General features: G+C 44.9%; 1 protein-coding gene across 1 annotated transcript in view; it reads right to left on the bottom strand.

Moving 5' to 3' along the window:
- Positions 1-5670: 5670 nt before the first annotated feature.
- SMAD3 (SMAD family member 3) overlaps positions 5671-17187 on the bottom strand; it is a 78153-nt gene continuing 66636 nt past the window's right edge. Inside the window, exons 6-9 of the mRNA XM_082321182.1 lie at positions 16485-16697; positions 14964-15101; positions 12438-12582; positions 5671-8982 (exon numbers count right to left, since the gene is read on the bottom strand). Of these exons, the coding sequence (XP_082177308.1) occupies positions 8859-8982; positions 12438-12582; positions 14964-15101; positions 16485-16697 (620 nt within the window). The 3' untranslated portion in view covers positions 5671-8858. The remainder of the gene's footprint in view (positions 8983-12437; positions 12583-14963; positions 15102-16484; positions 16698-17187) is intronic.

Genomic DNA, 17187 nt, shown 5'->3' with positions numbered 1-17187 from the left:
TGATCCTTAAAGAGTATTGTGTTGTATTTTTAAATCAAAGTTTACTTTGCTGGCAGCTTGGTTTTTGTTTTGCGGGTTGTTTTTTTTTTTTCTGAAAAGAGGCTTTGTTTTTAGCTACAGCATTTCTTTACAAAATAGATGTTACAGAAATGACTAGAAGGGGCATTAGTGGAAAAGCAAACCTGACACTTGTGTCTCTCTCTTAGTTTCTCTTTGTCTGCCACAGCATTGTTTAGCAACAACAAAAGAATTCCCACCTCACCATTGTTTAGCAACAAAAGAATTCCCGTCTTGGTTTTAAATCCTTATAACAGTTTTGAGGTTGTTAGCTTTCCCTGGTACCGGTACTCCAGTGCTGAACTGGAACCGCTCTGGAACCGCTCTGCAGTTAAGTTAATGCACCGTGGCTAGATGTAGCAGCTTTTCCTAGGTAAAGATGGTCACAAGAGCACCTAGGTATACAGTAAATGAATTTTAAGACACAACTCTGAAGGAAAACATGATGATGTGTCAGTGAAAATGGGAAGCGTCGGTTTCTGGCTGTGGTCTTTGCAGGAAAGCGATTGCATCTGTTAGCAAAGAGCACCAGAAAGGGTTCCAGCAAACACTCCAAAGGCTGCGGGAGACCTTTAAACTAAACAGAGCTGAAGAAACTGCAATTCCAGTGCTAGCTGTGGCACGACGATCACTGAATCTCATGAAAACACACTAAAGCGAGTTAAACTTTCAAGGCTCCATCAGTCTCCACGTTTCCCGTTGCCCTCAGTTTTCCCTGGGGATCCCCAGCGGCCACACGAGTGGCTGGTGGCAAGGGAGGAACCGAGCGGCGGATGTCATGAACGGAGACGGAGCGTGTGAAAGGCAGGGAAGAAATCAAACAGCACTGAAACATCACCTTCCTATTGCTCCACGCTGGAGGCAGCTGCTGACCTTAGGAGCACGTGCGCCGTCGTCAACGCAGAGCCTCAGCGGAGCGACGCGGCGCGGGGCAGCCTGCGCTCAGGGCGGGGAAGGTTTGCAGAACGCCCGTCTCTCCCCGCGCCGCCGCTCGCAGCCCGCCGCCGGTGGTCTCACCCCGTGGCCTTAGATCCGGTTCAGTGCCTCTCAGACTGGTTTTAGCTCTACGCTCTGAAAGTAACCTCCCTCCTCCAACATCAGCGACCAGCGGCTCTGTCGGAAAGGCCGTTCTCCGCACGCGGAGGGGAGAACGTGAATCCGCTGTATCTCTCCACCTGCATTCGCTTGGACAGCGGCACTTTCTAATCCAAAGAAGCATTTGCAGAAGTGAGTTAAGAGTTTGGGGGGCCTTGGAGAAACACATTCAGTTGTCGGCTATGATTCTGTATCTATTATAAACACAGCTCAGTCATCTTTTACATTCAGGTTTGGTAGTTTTACTAATCCACCCTTAAATACAGCCAAAACATGCTATCGTTTTCCTGGGCTTAGGCGGCTTTTCATTGCAATGTCTCTTCTGACTTGAGAAAAGACGCTTTTGTTACACCGTCTGGTATTGATTTTGTTACCTATATGAACCAGTCCGTAAGGCTTCTGAGGCCAAGTCCTGTCTTTCTCTGTAGCCTGTTCAGTTTGCATTTCTTTTTGTGATTAAACTAGTTGCTAGGTCATTATAAATAAATTGAGTGTAAAATTAAACGGACGAACTCCAAGTATGCCACTGTTCGCTCGTGAACTTCCAACCCTGACTAAAGGCTACAGAAATGTGTTCAATCAGTGATTAAAAGGAGAAAATGTTATTGCATACAATAACAGCAATGTGTATCTCAAACAATATAGATTACTCTGATAGCGTTTTGGACTTGTGGAAACTTTGTCCTAAACATCCACAAATTGGTAGATTATAGGAAAAAAAAAGGAAAAAAAAAAGGTTTATATCCTTTATAAGGTGGGTGCTGTGGTGTCAGACTGGTTCCCAGCCATGGTGCTTTCACCTCCCTCCCTCCCTCCAGCCCTGCAGCCGCCTGGTGCAGGGAGCTGGAGAACCCTCCCGTGAGCCGGGAGGAGGCGCAGGGACGGGGATGAAACCCCAGCACAGCACCACCCATCTCAAGTGTAAAACCAGAGCGCCCCGCTCCCCTCGTCTCGGAATAACCCGTCGCTGGTAGGGCTTGCCCGGTTCTGGCCGGGCGCGGCGGCGTTACGGTGCACGCCGGGCTGCAGTCCCGGTGAAGGGCTAGGCCGACACGTGCAAGAGGACTTCCCTGCCAGTACAGACCAACCGCTCGTTACCCAGCTTTTGCCTGAACTGAAACCTCCACAGAATGTTGACTCACTTTTTTTTTTGGCTATGGCTTCGAGATTTTTCATTTATCAAACCCGTATTTTGCTTCGGCTTCCCATTTTCAGTGCAGATGAGAAGACTGATACTGAAATCCGTGATATATTCAGGTGACAACTAGCAGAACTCGCAGCTCAGAGCTGATTTACTGCATCAAACTTGAGTTTTGGCAACCTCAGTACAAAACCTGGACGAGACCTTTTTATTACCACATTGTTGGAAAACCGAGTGGAAAAAGTATTCTCGTAAATCCTCTGTCAGGAAAAACAACAACAAAAAAAATAAAAAAATCTGAGTTTCAGTAAAACCCTAGGAGGAACGTTAGGAGTTCACAGGATGAGATCATAGTGTGCCTTGGCTTAGTAACGCTGTTCGGAGCATGCCCTCTCTGCGGCCAGCGGAATGCCAGCCTATATGTACCCACCCCCCCCAGTATGGCACCTGACCTGACTACCTGCCTTCCATTGAAACAGCCGCTTCGCTGGACATTTCGTGGCCCAGCGTCACCTCTAGGCGCAGTCCCAGCAAGGACAGCAGCAGCAGGGACACGTCCGTGGCGTCCGGTTCTCTACAGCTGGCCAGGGCGGGTGCGAAGGACTCCACCGCCCGGCAGCCGCCACCGCTCAAGCTCGGTTGCCGTTTCATTTCTGACTATAGCGGTTGCCTCCTCGAGTGGCAGGGAGGAGCAGTGTCATCGCTGCAAAGAGAGATCATAGACTTGAGAAACCTATTCTTAACAAGGAGTAATAGCCAAAAATACAGCCTGGGAGATTAAGACGGGAAAACTTTTCCACTAGGAGCATAAGGCAGCCATGGAACAGCTTATCTGGGGAGGAGGTGGGTGGAATCTCCGTTCTTTAAGATTTTTCTTCAGGATTTATCTGGACAAGAGCCCAGATGACCCGATCTAGTGTCGGCAACAGTCTTGGATCAAGCAGGAGGTTGGACTAGAGACCTCCAGTAGTCTCTTCCAAGCATCATTTCTCCGATTTGATGAAACAGTGGGGCACTTTTAAACCAGGCCCGAGAGAAGCCACGTTTTTCAGTAAGGCAACACATTGACTGGACGAACGCTACTGAGCTGGAGCAGACCACGTGCCGTTCCAAGAGCATTAACACCTCATCACCGGCGCGCTACGGCCTGGAGACCACGTTTGTGCCCATCCACCGGCCTTCCCCCGTTCCGCAGGAGCGAACAACTGAGCGGCCAAAGCCATGGCTTCAGCACGGGACTTAAAAAAGATGCAGTTCCTCACCACAGAGCCACCAGGGGCATTTTAGGGTCTGCCTCACGCCAAGACACCGAGGACAAAGCAGTAAATACTCCACTGCAGCTCCTATGCTTCTGATACTGGAGTTTCCTAATTCACGGCCATAAGGTGAAAACACAGCTACAGTTTAGTACACCGGGCAAAGAGTGAATGCTTAGCTACGCCTGACTTTTCCAGCAGGACGGCAATAAATCCTTTGAGCCACAGCGCTCCACTTGTACTCAACTTTGAATCCTGTTCGTTAAAAGAACTAGGTGCAATTTTTTAATTATTTTTTATATCTGGCTTTAAATTCTTGAACCAAACTGTCCAAACTGTACAAAGAATGAAGATCTTACCTGTAACTGAGATCTCGTGCGAATTACTGGGAACAACCTTCATTATACATACCTAAGGATGCTGCTGTCTCTGAACTATCTGTGGTTTCAAAACTCCAAATGCTTTCAGTTTGTGTCCTTAAATATATTTTTATAATGTCCTTATTTTCTCATGAGCCTTAGTTTTCAAATCAAAGTTTATTAAAATGTCAAAAATAGAACTTACAGTTTCACGTATGAAATAAGAGGGCATACATAGTACAGGCCTTTAGTAACAAAATAGGTGAATAATGCTTAACAAGCTAAAGCAGGTAGGTGACATCACCGGTCATTAACATACAATCTCAGGTTAAGAAAATCTAAACACTAATGCAAACATGCTCATACATATCTAGCAAAGGGGGAATAGTTCAACCTAGCGTGAAGAAAGCAGGCTGCCTCCATTGGGGGAGTGAACTAGATGCATCTCAGCAGCAGGGACTGGTGCAGACTCCTCTAGTACCCGCGTACTGGAGGACACGTAAGATGAACCAAAACATTTATGGAGTAATATGTTATTTTCTTTTTAAAGCCTCATAAATCCGAAGAGCACAATTCAAGGGCCCATCTGGGAACCTGAGTTGTGGCTAAAAGATAAAACAGCAACTCAGGCAAAGGCTCCTGCTGGAGAAGTCCATGTTCTGTTTTATTCACCAGGGTTTGTTGCTCAGTTCTGAGGAGAGTCTCTCGTTCTCACATCAGTAACTGCCTAATTTCTAGCAATCACCAGAAAGGAACACATGAAAGATTTAATACTCTGAGTCCTTAATTGCCCTTTCTGTTAAGAATTAAATATTTGATTCATCTGAATATTCAAGAAAGACAACATAAATACAAAAGCATGTACATAATAAAAAACATATACTGAATTTCTTAACCATACCGCTCAATCAACTACTATATAGTGACTAATTATTTCTCATTCTAGCTTACCAGCTTATTTGTGAAATTCCATTCCTCCTACCTACCCAGTACCTTAGAGAACTAGGAAAGCTCCCAGATGTTTTGTGATATGGCTGAAGTCCTTCACTGCGCTGTGTTCGTCTTGCTCCTCGTGCTTTTCCAGTTAGCGAGTAGCACAAGGCACGGATGTCAATACTTGCTGCTTGAGATGGAGTCCTGAACATTCGTCACCCTGCAAAGGAGTCCTCTGCATGGTTCAAACTATGCTGATCCTTAAGGGGAGAGGAAACAAATTTGTTTAACTCCTTCTCAAAGGTTACCCCCCAGCCTTTTCATGGCATATGTGGGTAGCCAGAGCTTTGGGGAAATGTGTTCTGATTAGGTTTCTCCATCTTTGTACGTACGCATGCTGATTCCTGGCGATTAAATCAAATGGACAGCACTGGATTACTTCTAAGACAAGCTTAACACAAAATACAAACTGCAGTTCAGTTCAATACATTAATAATAATTAAAAAAAAAATCACCACAGTCATTTAAAACCACAAGGCCATCAATGTCATCTGCCAGCAGCCAGGCCCTTGTGTATGGCTACACCAATTAAAAAGAGTCAAAGTTCCTGCTAGTGACTCTCTACTAGTAACAAAAATGTATGAAATCCTGGTAAAACTAGCCAAGACTACCATTAAACGAGAAGATATTCCAGTACAGATATGTAATCTAAGCTAGGGCATGGTTGATTGCATACATTTGTGCTACATATCAAAGCTACTTTAATAAAGTTTTAGAAAAAAGTAAAACCAAGAAGAAGCCACGTGCGCCTCTGGGGCACCGCTGCCTACAGTAACCTACAGCCGAATGCTACCTCTTCCCTTTCGTTAGTGTCCACGCGAACGGCACGATTAAGCACGTGTCAGATCTGACGGGGGAACGAGCTTTCCTCTGTACAATCCACTGCAGCTCTGCAACCCCAGAGGGAAGGCAGCCGTAACGTCCCTTGGATCGCACCCCTTCCCCAGCCTTTATCTTTTCACTCGTTGCACGGTACAGGACTTTCCATTTGACTTTATAAGGTAACTTTAGAAACCATAAAGCTTTTATGAATTAGTGAGAAGGCAAACAAAGGGGAGGAGAGGAAATTAATACTTTAGTGGAGATAATCTTAATTTTATCTAACCGTACTGCTAGACCAGCTTACATTTTCCATTTGAAGTCATTTTACTTCAGGGATGATGAGGTGAGATTAACCAAAGTTTTTAGGCATCATCTGAATCCTGTTTTTCAAAAGGCATCTATTAATAACGGTTAGCAATTCATCATCCTTTATCAAGTAGAAGATATAAATCTGGTTGATAGTGGAAATCCAGGTCCAATTCTTAGTTTGGCTGCGGAGGCGATTCCGTGTGCAAACTTCACATTACAGTTCGGGTTTACTCCAGCTCGCAGCCTCTGGGTCAGGCCGGGTTCCCGCGCACACCGTCATGTGTCATGAACTCTCCGACACGGGGATTTAAGATGTCATTTTTGTTGCTAATGCACAAGGCACCACAGAGTCCAACTTCCTCCACGATTATGTGGACAACGAAAACAGTTTGTTCACTAAAATAAGCAAATATGACTTAAAGACACTCAGGGAGGAAACTTGGGGCCATTTTACGCAGCAGATTTTTTTCCCTCTCTCGCTAAAACAGCAAGTCAAATGCTTCCACAAAAGTCAGGATAAATTTTGGTTTGCAACTATGTTAGAAACCTGTATCTGAAAGTTTATGCCAAATCAAATCACAATGACAGACAGACCTACTTTTTAAGTGGGTAGAAAATCCTATTTTATACAGGTGCTCTTATGGCACAAGCCCATGCAATCAGAGATTTAACTAAAATCAGACACATTGCAAAAACTAAAAAAGACAAAACAAAAAACTAAAACTCCTAGAAAACCTCCAGCGCTATGATACAGGCCGTGTTGCACAGGGAAAGCTCCAGTCAAAATTCTGCAAGAGGCTATTCAAAAGTGCCTGTATCATTCAGGAGCACAAGCACCACTGAAAGTCTTCCTCAGAACTTAAATTTCTTATACAGAATGTCACCTCTTGTTTCCAGAAGAAAACTCTCCTCTAAAGCATCCTTTCCTTTGCCTGGAAAAACACACACCAGCAACGAGCCTCTCGGATCGTCTGTTCCTGTGTCCACCGAACAAGGGGCGCCTCGTGCCCCGTCTTGCCAACGCCTCAGGTCCAAAAGTGTTGGTTTTTTGCAAACGAGGCAGCGAGGCTGATAAACAGTGGTCTCAAAGGAACAAGCACATGGGAAAAGCCTCTCTCTACAGATAGGCAGGTACATGGAAATTCCTGCTAAGTGTCTGAAATGCTGTTACAAGTCAGTACCCCATTATGGGACCAGGGCGCTCCGAAGCTGCAAACCTCAACCCGGCACGCAGGAAAACTTCCACTGCACTCAGTGGGGCCGCTCGCCTTCGCATCTGGGAGCACAAGAGTTTGCAGGACTAAAGCCTTAACACAAACCATCATAAAGTCCATCTGAGGCTGGCCTTCTCAGAGCCAGATCTAGCTTGTGTGTTTGTCTTTCATATATAAAAAAAAAGAAGAAGAAATAAAGATTTCCATAGGAAACTGATTATCACTTTCTCCCCTCCCCCTTCTAATATTTTGGCACAAATGCGTATGATATTCAATGCAGATATAAAGAAACAGACAATTGGATAGCACTGACAAAGTTATGAGACTTATTTGGCAAATCTGAACCATAAAAACAAGTGCTAAGGGTTTTTTTCCAGTTGTGGAAGTTGTTTGCCATGACAGTTGCTGCAGGGAAAAAAAGTATTAAACAGTCTGGAGCATGTATGTTTAAAATGAACATTTTATAATACAAGTAAATACACACTCTCCCAATTTCTCCAGGCAAAAACACATCTCAGAGCATTTTAATAAGCTGAAATAAGTTTTAAACAGAGGGGTTTTGTGTCTGAGATGTCCTGGTTCATGCGCAGTCACATGTGACAGCATGGGATAACCTATTAAATTGCGTATTCTGAAAATGGCAGCAAGGGCCTGTTCACTTCCATCACCAGAGCAGACCTGGACACTGAATGCACTAAGCCCCTAAGAAGTGGCTGATACCATTCAACATACTGAGAAAATAGAATACAAACTTTCTGTAGTTAATGCAAATAGACTGCACAATAACAAAGGCTTAACTTATCCAGCCAGAGCTCCCCGCATGACAAATGTCTGTCTGCGAGCAGCTCAAGTCAAAAGTCGCTGCAGCAATATCAGAAGGAGCCTGAAGTTTGGCCTTTTGCTTCATGTCAATCCAGTCTGAGACCGTCAGGGTATCAGCTGCATCCCGCAGGCACAAAGCAAGACTCTGCCTCCTTGTTAGTAGTCCAGCGTGGGAAATTCATTCCTTTTGGGAACATCATTGGGAGAATTAGTTCTTGTGTGTGCTTTAAATGCTTCCTTTTTCCCCTACTGCTGCAATCCCAGGGAGGGACGGGTGTGGATCAGGTGAATGGAGACAGTAATGCACGAGCAGGAGTCATCCCAAAGTCCCACGGTATCTGGCTTTTTGGAGATGCTGCATGACACGAGCCTGGAGTTGCGTGAGGCAAACAGAAAGTTTCCTCCGAGCCGCCAGTGGCTCCCGCATAGCACGGAGCAAGTGGCCAGACAGGCACGACACGGCTGGAGGCAGAGCACTGGCTTCTCTCCGCTGAAACAAAGTCTGTTTTCTTTTATCATGATAAACTTCAGCTTCAAATTCTAACTGCAATGGCCCATAGCATTGTAACCAAAGTGCTAACAGTTTCAGTGGAAGTGGCTTAAATGGGTATTTAGTTTAAAAAAACAAAACAAAGAAAACCCACCTCTTTTTTTTTTAAGCAGATTTTTTTTCTCATCGCTTCAATAACTTGGAATTTGTTTACTATGCACTATGCATTTTGCTAAGGGTTAAACCAATTCCATTTTCCAGAGTCTTTGTTCCCCCCACCCGCCCCCAGGAGATGTTTCCTTAGGAGACACTGGAACAACGAATACTCGGGGAGCCCATTTGTGTGAGGACCTTGTCTAGCCACTGCAAAGGACCGTTAAGATGCAGTTCAATCCAGCAGGGAGTACTGGTCACAGTCTGCCGCCTGCAAGAGAGAAGGGGTTGAGGGGGGAGAGAAGAAAAAAAGAGAACATAAATGTGACTTACCAAACTTTACAAATGTGAAAAGGTTTTACAGCTACTGAAGCATTCTTTCCTGCTTAGACAATAGTCTTGCATGTGGGGCCAAAGGAATGTCTCTCTCCTCTATAACACGCTTTTGGCCTATGCTGCCAACTTCTTTTAAAAACCCTACCTTTTCTCTTTACATTTCTTATGATCCCAGAGGAGCAACTCACCATATAACCTATTTACTACTCAGATTCCTGAAAACAGGCAGCATCTGATTCCCTGGAGAGAAAGGAAAGCGTTTATCTAAGCAAAATTCTTCAGTTTTATTTTGCAGGCCTTGCCTCTCCTAATTAGATAGCAACATAAGCAGTTTACCAAATATGTTAGATTTCTCTATAGCCAAGGATATTCTCTTTTTACCATATCTTTAGGTTTTAGTAGTATGTGGAAGTGATGGAGAGAGATGACCGCTCAGCCATTCAGACTCCCTCCTGCAGCCCCGCGGAGCCCTCTCCCCTGCGCGGCCAGGGCTGCCGCTGAGCAGCCTCGTTGCACAGCCTGGGAGGATGCGCTGGAGGTCTGAACCCCACGCTACGCATGCTGTGCATGGGGCACTCCAACTGATTTTGCATTTGATCAGCTGCCTCGAAAGAAGCAGAAATGCTGTAGAGTGTAAAAAGTTGCAAAACCTATCCGAAAAGCAGCAACATGGTATTAAAGCATGTGTTTTAAAATCCCTCAAGAGCTGGCGGCTGTGGCCAGAGAGCAGAGCGGGATGCCTTGCTGGGTCAGCACACACCGCGCTTTTACTTTCCCCTGCCGCAAAGCAGTTTCCCCTCTCCTATCTGCCTCTCTGTTATCCTCCCGGAGGGCAGACCCCACGGAGCGTCTCCAGATGGTCAAGCAGGAAGAGATGGGGAGGAAAGGAAGGGAAGGGAGGCCAAGGCACAGGGCAAGGGGCTCTCGCTCCTCTGCCGAGGGAGGGCCTAAGTCTTGTTCCAGGCAGAGAGGCAGGGACAGCTGCTGTGGAGGAGGAGGATTACAAAAAGAGAGAAATAGCCTGGAAACAGCCTTGTTTTACACCCTCATTTCCCACAGAAGCTGTCCTTGGAATCTGTTTGTGGGAGGGAGAAGCCGAAGTCTGCGGCGCCCAGGGAGAAACTGCTGCTGAAAAGGGGAGCCTCTGCTCCGTGGGGCTGCCCTGCGCTCCCATCGCCATCCCGGCCCTGTCGCAGCAGGGTAGAGGAGCGGGGCTCCGGGGTACGGCTCCGCAAGGCTTTGGCCGAGGGGTGTAACCCGGTCTGTTGATCAATCTGTATCTCATCCTTTGAACTGAAAATGGCAGCGGCTCCCTGAAGGCACCCCACCCATTCCCAGCTCAGGCGCGGCTGACCGGAGCTGGCAGGCCAGGCGATGCCCCAAGAGTGGGCGTATGGGCAGGGCCTGTCCTATACAGCGACTTAATGGCAAGTGTTTTGCATGGAAGGGTGTCTCGTGAGCTGTTTGGGCAGGAGGACTGCAGGACGGGGAGAGCAGAGCACCTCTCGCTCTGTCAGCATCAGTGAAGCATACAAACCTCTCGGGTCCCAGCAAAAACTAGTCTCCCGTAACCGAACACCGAGCGGTCCCCTCTGCGGCCTGAAACCAGCCTAAGGCTGAGCAGTCCAACAACTGTCCCGGCAGCACTGTACAGAAACCCGCTACCCGTGGGGCTGCCGCGCTTCTGCCCTCTGCAAATCTCCCACGGCAAACTTCATTCTGCCTTCCCACCTGGACGACCAACACATTGGCTCCAGCCTTTCAGAAAGGCAAACCCTCAGAGCTCTCCATGCCTTCAGCTTGCTCCACCGGGCTCTCACTGGACAGAGGAGAATCTCTGAATCACAGGCTGCTTATGCAGTCGGCTTCTCCCCCGTTCCCTCCACCAAATCCCTGGCACACAAGAGCAGTAAACACCCCACCAATTAGACTGCTCAAAAGGCTAAGCAGCTGAACCAGAAATCACTGGAACAGTGCTCTGGATGCAGCTCCCACAGTAACGTTCTCATATATGAATCAGTTCAACAAATAAACGTGCTCTGACAAAGGCAATCAGATGTAGTATTTTGTGGCAAGGAAACGAAGGAGCAAGAGAGCAGCTTCGGCGCGGTCAGCGTGAGCGTAGGGTTTCACTGACTACAATACTCTAATGAGATAGTTGACTTTCCGTAAGTCATGCTCATCTGGATTTCATTACGAGCCGTGGCTGTGAGCCAGAGCTGAAATGCTCTGGCCCGGGTGCAGGACAATTTCAAAACAAAATGGACTCCAAACATCTGGAGAAATGAAGAAAGTGGGAGAGTAACGTGCAGGGCCCAGGCTCCAGCTGATACTGCGGCATCTCCCCCGGCTGCCGCAGGCAGCTGTGCAAGGGGAGCGTCAGCAGACAGCCTTGCTGCTCCGGGAGGCAGAGACTGCCCCCAGATTTTCAAATAAGGCCACAGATTTAAAGGGTACACGGTCAAGTAAGTATTTCAAAATCACATTTGGCTTAAATCCTTGCCAGCTTTCTCTCTCATAAAACAACATTCATTTTCCGATGAATTTCATCCCCCCTACTTGTACTATTAAACACTGATTTCACTCCCTTTGCTACTTGGGGACGTTTGCTTGGTAATGCAGCAGAGCGACAGCAAGACAAGCTATGGAGTGCTACGTCCCTCACGCTGTCTCCACTGTCCCCATGTTGTCAGAATAACCATATCGTCGATTCCAACCACCAGACCCTACTGCATCTCTTTTCTCATCTTCAATATTCACTGGGAAAAAAAGTAACCCTGTTTCTCCCACTGGTCACATTAAAGCAACTGCCCTACGACAAGCCTAAGGAAAGGATGAGGAGATGTAACTATAATTTTGCAGCAACTCTAACAGTTCTTCCAAATGTAAATTTTCAAGCTTTTATTTTAATCCCATTAGTCCCTGATAAAAGAAACGTCAAACCCAACCCATATCTATTAGGAAGCACTCACACTGATCCTATCCTGATAACAATGTAGTCATAAGACACTCAAACTATCAAATATACATCTAATTTTAAGAAAAAGAAAGTAATAGTTCCTACACAGGCCAGTTCCTACACTGGATTTATCTGCTCTGCTTCAGGTAAAGTTCTTGGTTCATACAACGCTGTGACCAAATGCACATGGTCTTCCACGTATATCACATGATGTATGTTTTACACAAATAGGACGGGAAAACAAGAGACGAGATCAGCACATTCTCAACAACTATGACCCACCCGCGTTACTAAAGAGACACTGTGCTAATTCCCCCCATCTTAAAAGCTGAGTAAAGAAGCTTTGCAGAGCACTGTCCTAGGGCTGTGAAATACAGGAGCGGCAACGGCAAGCACAAGCATACCGCCACGTTCCACTCAAAAGGCCTGACCTGTATTCTGCTCCCCATCCCTTGACGAAGCTCATCCGAATTGTGCACATTCTGGTCAGCTGATACACAGCTTCGAAGCCCTGATTTACAGACTGAGCCAAGAGAGCGGCGAATTCCTGGTTGTTAAAAATCTTCAAGTTACATCCTGTGAAAAAAGAATACGGCAAGAACAAGGCATTAGCTTAACTAGACTAAGAAATTCGTTTCTTTCTGAGGATGGAAAGAAACTCAATGCTGCTTTCCCATGTCCTCAGACCATGTGGTACTATACACAAATTGTTTAAACACAGCATTTCAGAAAAGGAATCAAGGTTGCCACATTTCCACAGTTCGTACGCTGAAAAGGAAGAAAACCGTGTTACAGGACAGAGAACGATGGGTGCTAGTGCCCACACAGCAGATTGTGATCTACGACCCCAGACTCAGGATCCTCATGTGGAACCTCCTTCTATCTCCTTTACAATCATTTCCCTCATATTGTAATTTAAAAGCCCAACTATGACCGTAACACTTAACAACGGCAATTGCGATGGGGCCTGAAAGAAAGGAATGCACAGGCTAAAAACAGGAACTCACTGGTGCTGGATTTACACGGTGTCCCTCAGCAGAAGTAACGGAGAAGTTCCGAAGCGAAACTGCTCTGGCAAGCCAGAAACCAGTTATCAGGGTTGAAAAGGCTGGTAGCTGAGCTGCTTCTGCTATAATCAGCTTTTAAATATAACTATCATCCGCCAAAGAATTGTCCTTTAAAACTGGAGTTTTTCCCCAATGTTTAGTCCCAGCTGAAAGACTTGGGAACAACTTATTCAACTGTTTTTAGGGGATAAAGGTGAAATATAACAACATCCTTCCTAGTTTAAATAAATAAATAAATACATAACTCCTAAAAAAAGTGTTGCTATGCTTGCTTTCTCCCAGATAACCAGAAACAAGTTAAACTCTGAAACTTGGCACGCAACTAATGCTCATTTGGGATTACATATGAGCCAAGTCTGAAAAACAACCATTTGGACCGTGATGAATTGTATTTTTCTAAAATCACTTCTGAGCCTACTCTCTTGGGCTGGACTCATACTGTCATCTGTTTTGGGTCGAACTGCATATAGCAAAGCGTAACCGCATGCAACAGCTCAGCAGCTGCAGAAACAACTACCCATTTTTGTGACCATAAAAGAGCACAGCCCAAGAGCCATGTATCTTGCAGCGCGTTTGAAGGGAAGCTGTGTCAGGCATATTGCAGTCGAAGAGGGGAAAATAAGGAGGGTGAAGAGCATCAGGGCCAGGCTGAGCACGGAGAAAGAGCTATGGCAAGGAAAGCAAAAACTTGATCAGGATCAGACTGCCAAGCTGTTCAGACTTCAGGACTGGATGGGAACAGATCTCTCCACGACTGTGCCTGGGAGGAGCGGGTACGACTTGATCTTGCCAACAAGGGAAGGAAGAAACTGCTTCAAACACAGCAAAGATTCGAAGATGAGTCTGAGAAGGCGGCTAAAGACTATGGCAAAAGTGGGGAGAGCTGGAGTCCAAAAAATGTGCCTTAGATGAATCTACAGCGGAAATGTGGGTTGTTTATGTCTTCAGATGCTGACTCCAGCCAGGGTGGACTCTTGTGATGTGGCTGGAGAATTAAGTCATGTTTGCAACACTGGCAGCTGCTTCCTAAGCATCTGAGAAAGGAAACCCATTAAGATGGGCCAGAGCTTGCAGTGTACGGATCTCTTCTCAAAGAAGGACAATCTTTATTCAAATATTTCTAAACAAAAAAAGTTTGTTTTTTAAACGTATACATACTTTTAACTGTAAAAAATGTAGCTTTTGTAAGCCTAGCTAAATAGCTAAATTCCCTTTCGAATGGCATCCTCTCATCCTAGCTCCTTTGCATGTATCTAAGAAAAAAGTATTTTCTTCCTAGACAGATGCAATAAATTCTCTTGTAATCTTTCAGCATACTTTAGACATAAGTTTGCTGTAACCAGAACAACAAGGTGCCTGCAAATGCGATTTCCCTAGAATAAAACTAATTCACAAGAGGGGCGGGGGCAAAGTTTTATTACAGAACAGAAAAAAGTAACAATTTAAATCTATTATGGGTGAATCTAAATTAAGAAAAATTTCTTATGTTATATTCTTTTCCTTAAAGGTATAAACAAAATTATAATCATGACTATCGGATAATTACAATACAATAACGGACTGATAAAACACTGCATGAACAAGTGGCAGATTCTGCTCTTAGTTCTGCTTAGATACTGAAGTACTGTTTCTTTCTACTTGTATGAATGTAGTGCAAACAATTGCTGGAGCATACATAGTAGCCTCCTTTATCAGTACCTTCATCCTATAAAAAGTGTCCTGCTCAAGTCATCAAGTTGCTTATAATAGGGTTCAATTTTCTGATTATCGTCAAGAATGGAGGTCAGCAAATCCATGCCTACCTTGACAAAGAGCTTGCTTTCCATAGCAAGTCCCGGTTCCCAAAAGGTGAAGCCTGTGTAGGATCACAGCTAAGGCATACTTCCTTACCTGGTGGAATCTTGCAAACTGTCGCCGGGTGCCAGCCGTAGCGCTGGTTGCAGTTGGGAGACTGGACAAAAATGGCACTGTCACTAAGGCACTCGGCAAACACCTCGCCGCCGATGTAGTAGAGTCTTACTCCTCTTCCTAGGAAACACATGGCACAGTTTTGCTTTAGCTTAGAGCAATCACCTGCAAAATCTGCAAGAAGAGCTGGTAGAGATGTAGACAACCTCTGCGTGAGGCAGCTCTCAAAAAGCAGCTAAACTATGAATGATGGCGAATGAAAACCACCTCTTTTGGCCCACTGGGTAATCCCGTTAGGGAGCAATAAATTTGCTCTGCGAGCGAGTGAAGCTGAGGAAGGCAAGAGGACCAATTTACAAAGTCGGAATTGCACTCTCCGGCCCCACTGTCAATCACAGCCCGGACTGCATAAATTTACCACCTCGCAGCCTGCTTACTCCAAACATACGTGTCTCTGATATTTTCCATATGAATGTTCTCTCAGTTAACATATGGTTTTCAACCTTTTCTGAAAGTCATTGCAGCTGGATGCAACTGTTTGCTTATTTACTTAGTGATTTGGAATTACATTATACAACGTTTTCAAATCGTTGCCTTTTGCTAGAGATTACATTGCATACAAGGAAAAACATACGTTTCCCATAGGAGTTTACACAAATTATTAAAATCTCAGTTAATAAAGAAACAAATTGCAGGAATACATCTCTGTTGCTCAAGTAAACATTTGCTGTGGCCTTACATTCCTGTTTGAACATGTTGCTTTCATTCTTCCATAAAGCATAAGGAGCCTGCTGAATTTAAAGACCAGTTTCTGAATCTTGGTGGGTTTTTTGGGGGACTGGGTTTTTTTTGGTGCTAGAAATCATATTAGAAATAAGTAAGGAGAGTTCCTCCTGTAAGAAGTTTACTGCTCAGGAAAGGGTATAAAGGGGAGCAAAATCATGACAAAAAGCAGGTTCATTTTTGATAGAAGTCAGCAGAAAACACAGCAAAGCATAAGCAATTTTGCCTTTTATTAAAATTGCATAAATCTGGGATATTCTATCTAGCACAAGTTTAACTGAAAACAAAACTGAACATTACCTTGCAGTATAAGCAGGAAAAGTGGAAATTGAGATGAAAATCAAGGAACTAAATTTCCATTTATAAAAGAACAGTCAGGTAGAAAATAAAATAGTGCAGGAGGGAACAGGAATACGCAAGATTATCACTAACATCCATCCAAATATAGTCCAGAAGAGCGCGTGTAAGTTTTAATTCTGTCTGTCTCTATTACATGCAGCAATTTTAGCGTTCCTCAGTGCATTTTTTTTATTATACTTTTATGAAAAAATACAATTAGTGTTCCTTTATGGAAGATTGGCCTGCTAAAACACCACAGATATTCAAACATCGCAGTGTTCTCAACTGCGTGCTGCAGATTAGGTAAATAAAAAGCTTTACATGCAGGTCTCCACCTTCCACCTTGAAAGGCACTGACTAAAGCAAGGAAATAGAAATTACCGATGTGTCGTCTTGTGAGTTCCACTGCTGCATTTCTGTTCACGTTAGACAGTAAACCAAGGCAGAAGCGTTCAGAATTAGATGGGTCAGTGAAACCATCCACAGTCATAGAGGGCTGAGAGGCGTGGAAAGTCTCTCCCACTCGCTGGTTGAGTTCATAGTAGGATATCGAGCACCAGAAAGCTGGCTCGCAGTAGGTAACAGGCTGCAGATCTGCACAAAATAAAAAGCAAAATGAATCACAGGCCCTCAGGAGGGGTGGGGGATGAAAAAAAGCGACCGTTTTGAAATATTGTTCTGCTTCGTTCCTTGGGCTCACTTTAACCAGCAAACTTTAATTACTTGACAGATTTCAATGGACCGCAGCTAGAAAGTTACATCACCCCTGAAGCTTTTGGCACATGGAATAATCACAAATAGTCAAAGATATTAGTCACTTAGCAAGTAGGGTGTCACTTAACTATCTTCGTACTTGGAGAAAATTTTAAAAATAAACTTAGCTTTACTATGAAATGTGGGATCATTTTTAGGTAGCCAGTACCCCAAAAAGAGAAAAGAAAAGGAGAGAAAAAGGAAGAAACAGAAAACCTTAGAAAGAGCAGACCAGAAACCTGCTTTCAATAACACAGGTCTCCAGAACCCTAATGCTGTGCACTTACACCAAGTAGCCAGCAAGTCCAACTTTCGTTCTTACTGACTCTGC

This window comes from Platalea leucorodia, assembly GCF_965183815.1.
Source record: "Platalea leucorodia genome assembly, chromosome: 9".
NCBI classification, from domain to species: Eukaryota; Metazoa; Chordata; class Aves; order Pelecaniformes; family Threskiornithidae; genus Platalea; species Platalea leucorodia.
This window is presented reverse-complemented; position numbering and strand designations above follow the sequence as displayed.